Source organism: Sinocyclocheilus anshuiensis, unplaced genomic scaffold (assembly GCF_001515605.1).
Source record: "Sinocyclocheilus anshuiensis isolate Anshui unplaced genomic scaffold, SAMN03320099.WGS_v1.1 scaffold14, whole genome shotgun sequence".
NCBI classification, from domain to species: Eukaryota; Metazoa; Chordata; class Actinopteri; order Cypriniformes; family Cyprinidae; genus Sinocyclocheilus; species Sinocyclocheilus anshuiensis.
Window position 1 is genome coordinate 332,478 of NW_015544139.1, and position 9,226 is coordinate 341,703.

General features: G+C 40.6%; 1 protein-coding gene across 5 annotated transcripts in view; it reads right to left on the bottom strand.

Moving 5' to 3' along the window:
• LOC107695019 (sodium bicarbonate transporter-like protein 11) overlaps positions 1–5,864 on the bottom strand; it is a 55,572-nt gene extending 49,708 nt beyond the window's left edge. For all 5 annotated transcript variants that reach the window (XM_016494783.1, XM_016494781.1, XM_016494782.1 and 2 more), the window contains exon 1: positions 5,719–5,864. In XM_016494783.1, the coding sequence (XP_016350269.1) occupies positions 5,719–5,758 (40 nt within the window). In that variant the 5' untranslated portion in view covers positions 5,759–5,864. The remainder of the gene's footprint in view (positions 1–5,718) is intronic.
• Positions 5,865–9,226: the final 3,362 nt, after the last annotated feature.

Below are 9,226 nucleotides of genomic sequence, written 5' to 3' on the forward strand. Positions count from 1 at the left end.
GGCTGCGGCCTGGCTCCTTTTGCTCCAAGTCCCTCTTGTCTCCGTCCTGGCTCCTCCCTCCGTCTGATCCGCCCTGGCTCCTACGGTTTCCTCCCTGGCTCCTTCCTCCATCGTCTCCACCCTGGACTCTGTTCATCGTCCTCCTCCCGGGAGTCTGTTCTCCGCCCAAACCTCCACCTGTACTGTTTGCCAGCCTTCCTGCCATCCCGTCACCATCCCACATCCATTCCTTTGTCTTCCTCCTAAGTCCCCCTCCGTCCCTCCCTTTGTCTCCACAGCGCGAGGTCGCGCCTTCCGGGAGGGGGGCGAACTGTCACACCCCTTTGGACGTTTTGTTGTGTTTTCATCTCTCATGTGTTCATTGACCCTGTTTCTGTCTCTCCTTCATTAGTTTGTGTCATTAAGTCAAGTCTGTTTGTCCAATGTTAAAGTTGAGTTGTTCGTGTGTTACTGCCTACCTTCTGTGGATTCCTTTTGTGTGGTTTATATTAAAGATTATTTGCATTCATCTTCGTCTTCGTCGTTCGCTTATCACACCGTACAGTGACAATATTAATTTAAACGTATCATATATCTGTCTGTTAATCTCAAAGTTATCGTATGTCTTCAGAGGACTTGGATTATATTGGATTAAGTCATATGGACTTTACAAAAATCTTATAATGTGCTTTTTTTATTTCCTGGGTTCATCAGCCCCTATCCCCATACATTTTCAATGTATGAGAAGGATATTCTTCAAAACATCTTTCATATTCAACGGAAGCAAGAAAATCAAGAGGCTTGGAATGACGTGAATGTGAATAAATGATTACAGAATTATTTTGGGGAGAACTATCCCTCTTACTTTTTCATCAAGAGAGGCATTAATTTGTCACGGAAATCTCACGGTGCATCTCTGCAAGTCTGCATAATGTAAAAAAATAAATAAATCTAGTAAATTGAGTTTGTGAGGCTGTTACATCCAGCCATATGGCACCACGCTCTGGCAGACCAAAAACATTAATCCTTGCCCTGACAAATGGACAATGTGCATTAAAAAATTGGAGGTAAGAAACAGTGCACATGGCCTGTAATATAAAAGCACATCAAACATGTGAATGCATCTTTTACATAAGCTATTACAGCTGTAATATCATAAGAGAACGTACAAATGCAGAAAGCATGTGCTTTGGGTTTAGAAAGGCTGCTTAGGAATTTAGTCACTGTTATTTCATAGACCTTAGGTTTTTGAGATCTTTTAATCCAGCTGTACCTGTACGAGTAGGGCCATGCTTTGACATAGATATGACTTTGGCAATGTGAGAGATAAGGTATGAGAGAAAGAAAGCCATCTCTTGCAGGTTGTGATTGTATTTTGGTTGTCTAGCAGTGTGTAGTGATGGTCCTTTAGCGTAGATACACCTCTACTAAACAGACAGACAGAAAGAAAGAAAGACAGATTAAATGTGCTCTCTGCCACTTTTTAATGTCACTAACAGCCCTGATCTACGAGAGAGCAAGCAGGAAATAGAGAGACTTAATATGCCTGCTGGCTTTTTGGCACGCGAGTCTCCAACTGCTTAGAGAGGGAATTCCTTCTGAAGACCAATAATGACACATACATACACACATGCTGCTTCTTTTGGGAATAAGGGAAGAGCGTGATGAGGCAAGGAGAAGGAGAGAGACACGGAGTTGTGTCTGTGCGTGTATGAGTCTGCTTGACAGAATATTGCTGGAGAGAAAAAGCCAAACTGTTGACGATGCATTCTCTTCACAAATAAACTGTGGACAGCGCTAAAGACATATTAATATGCATGCTGTTGTTGGAGTAATAGAGGAAAGAAAACTAAATGCTATAATTATTAAATGAGAAAAAAATACTGTTTCTGCATGCAAATGAGCATGTTATGGATCTTCAACATATAAACACACTTTAAAAAGATTTTAGAAAGGTCAAGCTGAATTAGTTTCTTCATGCAAGTGTGACATCGGCATACATAAATTTTCCTCTGCTGGAAGATGCGTTTGATTCTCGGCATAAAGTCTTGTCCGGTTTGGAACTGCATACTTGCACAGAAAAAGGTCTGAGTGACAAGAAATCGACTAATTATGTTTTGTTTTTACACAACTTTTAGGAGCACATTTATTTTACAGCATGAAAAAAAACTGAATTAATTCAAACAAGGGCACAGCAGTGTTGATCTGTGAGAAGCAATGATCAAAAATGTGTGTAGAAGTTTTTAATTTATTCTTTTCATCCAAATGCAGAGTATTTCACAAACATAATTCAGAAAAAAGTCAGACATAGAGTTTTGCTTATTGATATCAATTTCATTGTGAAAAGACTGAATATCTTTATTCAGACGTTCAAAGAAGACAACTTTGCATAGCACCAGCCAATCAGATCAGAACTGGCGATTTCAGCTGGGTCTTGGTTTTTGAGTGCAATATGCATCAGTGAACAGACTGTGGGCGGTCTGTTGGCATGCCATCTGAGGATCTACTGATTGTATTAGAGAAGATACCGTTCTGATAATAGTTTCATTAAACCCAACACAGAATAAGGTGTAACGCAGTTATAATGTTCTTCACATGTTCGATTGAAATAACCATTCATGGCAATTTGCAGGTAAATCCTGAAGCTGCAGCTATTTGCTTTCAGATGAATTTCATACGACAGAGATGTTTCTGCTGCATGCGGCTAGGCTGATGCGTCCGTCTCACTTCATTCTCTCAGTGTGATGGGAGCAATCTCCAGGTGACCCTGATAGTGATCTATGCATACTCTACACATCACATGGTGTTATATAGACGTACGTGAGCCAGCGGCTCCCTCTCTTCCTCTCTTCATCTCACTCTCTATAAGCCATAGGAGAAAATACGCAGATCGGCATGTGTGGAAAAACAAACCGCATCAAACATTAACAGGAAAACCTAGGTAATATTATGATGATGGCATCAGATCTCACTCTCGTTAGCCCATTTATTCCTGTAAAACATCCTCTTGGGCATTGGAAAGAGAAATGGAGAGGGAGATAGAGAGAGAAAGGTGGACGTCAAGATCCAGTGACCGCAGCGCTAACATGCTTCAACATGACAGCCGTCTTTAATCACACGGCACCAAGGGAATGCACAGCTTAAATGTGTTTGCATGGACACTATTGTCCTGTACATCAAGGGAATAAAGATTTTCCTTTCCTTCATATCTCGGCTGCTCTGGTTTTGTGAGCACTCTGCTGGGGGATTCCTGCTAATTGCTTGCACATTCCCTTCTTCCTCTATTAAAGCCAGGCCACCATTCCCTCTTACAATCTACAGTACCGCTGCCACAAGACAAGACCAAACCGGAGACAAAACACAAGTGAGAGAGAACAGAAAAAGGATACAGCTGTATCATACAAGGAATGTGAATTCTGAACTAAAACAGAGAGACTGTTTGACATTTGAAGGCCATGATGGTATCTAGTTTATGCCAAAGATGGTTTGTCATACAGCCTGGCACAATGTCTGACTGTGTGCATCAGAATGGTGGTGTGCGCATCTGTGTGTTTGTCTACCGTATGTGTATCAGAAAAGTGGCATTTGTGTGAGGTTTCTCCCCTGGCGCACGGGCAGCATCGCAATCAAAGGTCTGAATTCATCAGCATTGGCATCCTCCGACATCTTGAAGCAATCTAAGGTTTACTCCAGGGGTGGGCGGGGGACGCGTCCGTTTGCCTGAGCGTGGGTGTTTGTGTGTGCGTGTGGATGCGAGAGGGGGTTCCTGACATTCTCTAACAGAAAGTGAGGATCGAGCGTTTGTAACTTTTCCGTGAGCTATATTTAATCTATTACGGAAAAGCAGACGCATGTCTATCTGGGATCAGACTTTTAGCGGAAGAGATGCCCAATTAATTAGGCTCAAGCAAACAACACATAGCACTTGGCAAATCGCACACATATTTGTGACTCTAAAAATATCCACATCACGGCCGTGTCTGTAAATCAGAAGAGGGCCAAGCTCTCCATCATGTGAACGTCTGTGAAGGCTGTTTCCTTTGCGCCCACAGACACCGCTCTTTGTATGAGAGAGGATGCCCATATGGCCATTTTACAGCGTACCATAAACAGAGGAGATAAACAGAGGAATGTGTGATTCTAATTTCCTTTGCAGACTGTAATGTACAGTGGGTGTAAGACAAATGGGGAATAGAAAAGTCAGAGATGCCTAACTGCATTACCAACCTCTCTGGGACCCGGCGGATGACTATACACGCACATACACAGATAAATAAAGGGACGCACAGCCACGCAAAGTCAATCAGCCCTCCATAAAATTACATCTATTCATATCCCACCATCTGCAGTGCAAATAGGACGTTCAATATCCAAACATGATGGGAAATCGTAAATAAAGGAATCTAGGGACAAAATGTCCACCTTTCATGTGTGTGTAATGAGAAGCGGGTGAGCAATCTCAATACTCGTTAGAGAGAAAGACAGTCGTAAAAAGACAGAGGACACTGCTTATTACATTAGTCCCATCATTAATTTTATTCTTTCATCCATCATTCATCCGCTCATCTGTTCAAACAGCTTCAATCCTGTTGCAGCGATTGCTCACCTATGTGATATTGTGAATTGCAGAAAGTTCTCAGGCGGCCACAGCACGCTCCAATGCACAGCACAGCAGCACTGCTCCAATGACATTGAGATTCTGTTGAAATTATGGTATTGACAGAGTACCACAAAGATTACCCACAAGCCAAGACAGGCACAAACTAAGTGTCAATTACAACAGCCTGATCAAATGCGCACTTGATGCTGTGTGTCACACACACATGGAGAAACACACACGTAATCATGTGAGGATAGAAAATTGAGACATCAACTGATATGAAGTTCAACCCTCAGGTGAAGGATGCAAATCACAGTCTCATTATGAATGTGTGTGTGTGTGTGTGTGTATCGGCGGGAAGACGAGCACAAGATTTAGTGTCTTCCCACTTCTATTACCTACTGTGTTTACACTGAGGTTTTGAGAGAAGGGAAAGGACAGAAAGAGAGTGATGTAGGTGCACTTGTGCTGTACGACAGCGCATGTGTGTTGCATGCGGTATTAGACCGATGAGACGAATTGAACAGCAACATTGCGTACAAATAAGACCTACTCTCCCAGAAGACTACCAACTACACATACCCGCTCGTTCTCACGCACGCACACTCGAGTACTGCCTGATCAGGCATATAGGTTTTGGTCCTAGTGCTGCCTTACAGGTACTTAATTTTGATCTGTGTTTTGCATCAGTCTCTTTTCTCACGTCTCCCTCTCCCTCATTTGTATTTGGGTGTGCATGCTTTTGCAATGTGTGTGCAGGTATCTCAAACTGTGTGATGTCATTTTTCTTTTTTCCTGTTTTACTCGACTAAGATTAACAGCGTAAAAGCATTTACAACGCATTCCAGAAAACCAGCCCCGAAAAACCCTGTCTGCATTCCAGCATAACGCACCCCAAAAAACACCAGCAGCAGCAGCGTGTGAGAAAAACAATCCACAGACCTGCAGGATTCAACAGAGAGAAAACTTACAACAACACACAAACACACATGCACCCTCTCCACTGTACATGTTTGGCACACACAGTCTCAAATTTCAGGGAACCCTCGGATGCTTAGTCGTGACGGCGCAGGAGCATGTGCATATGTGTGTATGTCTGGATGTGTGTGTGTATGTGTGAGAGTCCATGTGGATCTTACCGGATGGCACAAAATGAAGAACTTTGTTTGCTTCCATCATTCCCTTCTCAACCCATAATCATCCTGTAGTCCTGACACTAATGGGGGCAAGATCACCTCTACTCCGGTCTCCTCTCTCTACCCTCCTCTCTTCACTTCTACCTCTCCTGCTCTCTCTCTCTCTCTCTCCCTCTCTCTCTCTCTGTATCTATCTTTCTTTCTCTCTCTCTCATTCCTCAGACATATTTAGTGAGTCAGCCTTGCCCAGCCTCCGTTGAGCTGTGACTCTGGGTCCTAAAGCCTACGTTTCCTGCGTTTCTCCATTTCACTTTGCGTACTTGATGCTTGCGGGCATAAATCGTCACGACAAACTGCCTGGCATTTAGCATTACTTTCGTGTGAGAAAGAAATGAGTCTGTGTCATAGAGTAGTCAGCAAAATGTGTATTCTAATAAATATTTTGCAATGTGCGACACGTTGTGTGCCTGTAAGTTTACATACTGATGTCACTGTGATGTCCTTTCTTTCTTTCACAATAAGGAATAATGTCATTCTTGCATCTAGCTAAATCATGGCATGATAGAAATACACACCCTATTGTGAGGTTTGGTGCTTTTGGATTTTTGATGCTATTATTTTTGGTGTGGTGCTTCTGGATTATTTGATGCTGTTATTTTTGGTGAAGACATGTTGGAACAACGTTTCAAAGAGATTTACTGCAAAGATGGCAGCTGAAATTGGGTATATTAGCTGAAACACATTTCAAGCGACTTGTTTTTTTAGTCAGCTGTGTATGAGAATCAACACAGTGTGACACTGTGATCTTAGTGTGAAGCGGCTATATGGTTAAATAAATGCAAGAGAGTAAAGACCAATTAAAATAGCACAATGGCGTTATTTTAGTCAATTCGATTTTAAATGGCAAATATTCTATCAATTTAAGCCAATGGAAGACTTAAAACAAATTGAAAACTTTAAATTGAAATGATAAAGATTACACCCAAAATATAATATATTTTATACACTTAAGGGAATAGTTCACCCAAAAGTGACCATTTTGTGATCATTTACTAACCAAACATGTATGATTTTCTTTCTTCTGTGGAACATAAAAGATATTTTGAGAAATGTGTTTTTACGTCCACACAATGGACGTAAATGGTAACCAAAACTTTTCTTCAAAATAGAAAAAAAGATGTTCATACAGGTTTGGAACAACATGATGGCAAGTAAATGATGACAGAATTTGTAATTTTTGAGTGAACTATCCCTTAAATGCTAAAATTATCTACAAATTTGAACAAAAGCTGAATAAATAGCAGAAAGAAGACAGTAGACAAAGAAAAAGAAGATGATGATGAAGAAAAAAAAGCAACAAAAGACGACAATAAACATATAATATATTTTACACACTTAAGGGAATAGTTCACCCAAAAGTGACCATTTTGTGATCATTTACTAACCAAACATGCATGATTTTCTTTCTTCTGTGGAACATAAAAGATATTTTGAGAAATGTGTTTTTACGTCCACACAATGGACGTAAATGGTAACCAAAACTTTTCTTCAAAATAGAAAAAAAGATGTTCATACAGGTTTGGAACAACATGATGGCAAGTAAATGATGACAGAATTTGTAATTTTTGAGTGAACTATCCCTTAAATGCTAAAATTATCTACAAATTTGAACAAAAGCTGAATAAATAGCAGAAAGAAGACAGTAGACAAAGAAAAAGAAGATGATGATGAAGAAAAAAAAGCAACAAAAGACGACAATAAACAAGATGACGGCAGAAGACAATGGTGAAGAAGAAGGCGAAGAAGAAGAACAGAATGTTTGAGGAATTTCTAGCGAGCACGGTAATGACTCATCATTCCAAGGCTGTTTGTTTTATTTCTCTGTCGAGGAGGTGGGGGTATGGGGGGGGTCTGTTTTTTATTTCAGCCCTCACAATAATTATAAAAAGTGTAGAACCCCTCTCTCCTCCCTCCATTTTGTTGCCATCAGAGGCTCTTTCCACAAAACACACCTGCTGGCAGCATGTAAAAGAGTTTGTAGAGGCGTGTGTGTACATATAAGCGTGTGTGTGGGACGGGGAAACTATTCTGTTATGGTCAGACCGAGTACCTCTCACAGTATGACATGCAAAGTGTTTGATTCGGCCACCTACGTGTCCATGCATTCCATGTAACAACACTACTGAAATATCATACCTCACAATCATCATAGTCCAATTGATTTAAAAGAGACATGGTGTATGTGGGGTGTAGAGGGTTAAATTCTGATGTGGGCACAGGATGCTGTGGGTACACAGAGTGAGGTCAATCTCTGACCTTGCTACTGTCCTTGAGTTCAGCAGAGTTGTCCAGAGGTGCCAGAAAAACACACACTGCACCACAAAATATTTGGGCTAGATTAGGGACGCAATGTGCATTGGCCAACAGAAAGAGATCCCTACAGCAAAGCAAATAGTGTTCTGGGTGACGCACTGCCCCCTAGTGCCCTGTGCGACTGTAAGAGGTCTAAACACCTACCTTACACGACTCTTTGGAGCCGTCTCATAAGCACACACACACACACACACACACACACACACACACACATTTAATGAATACTTTGTGCTTTCACTTGTGTGCCCTAGACCTCACTTCCTATGTGTGCTTGACTGTGATAGTCAGATCATAAGCTTCACAGGAAATGTTTTAATGAATACTTTGTGCTTTCACTTGTGTGCCCTAGACCTCACTTCCTATCTGTGCTTGACTGTGATAGTCAGATCATAAGCTTCACAGGAAATGTTTTGTTGTCTTTCTGGACAAACAATGGGTATTGGAGATTTATGGGTACTGACTGCTGACTGTAACACTTTAAACTACCTATTTGAACTACCTATTCACACCACAAATACAAGTAATTGGTTTTCAGAGAAGTAAATCTAATAATTTACTCCCAAAACAGTTTTAGTTCATTCCAATTAGTAGCAAAATGAGACAAGACATCAAAAATATGTGATCAACTATATAGTGATCCAAAAGTATAGTTAATTTGCATGTGGAAATAGAGGGTGTTTTTGCAGCATAGCTAAATGTTTAGGGCTCAACAATACAGAAACAGTTTCAACAACTGACACAACTGAAAATAAAAAAAAAAATCTATTTTTATGGCTTACAAACATATACTGTATGTTTTGTTTTGATGTATTCTAGATTTTTGTTAAAATATGTTTATTATGATATTTATCTTATTATCATGCAGGCAGACATAGATAAGTTTTGGTGAATGTACCTTGTGATAGTCTTTTTCTTTCTTTCTTTCTTTTTGCATGTATGTGTGTGTGTATGTGTGTAAAACTGAACTATTGCAGAACTACTGATGAAAAGAAAAAAAACTTTAATGTTGTGTCCTGCTGTTTCACTTCTATTAATGAAACAGAAGTAGTGACAATCTTTTTCTCCATATTGTGACATACAGTGGGTACGGAAAGTATTCAGACCCCCTTAAATTTTTCACTCTTTGTTATATTGCAGC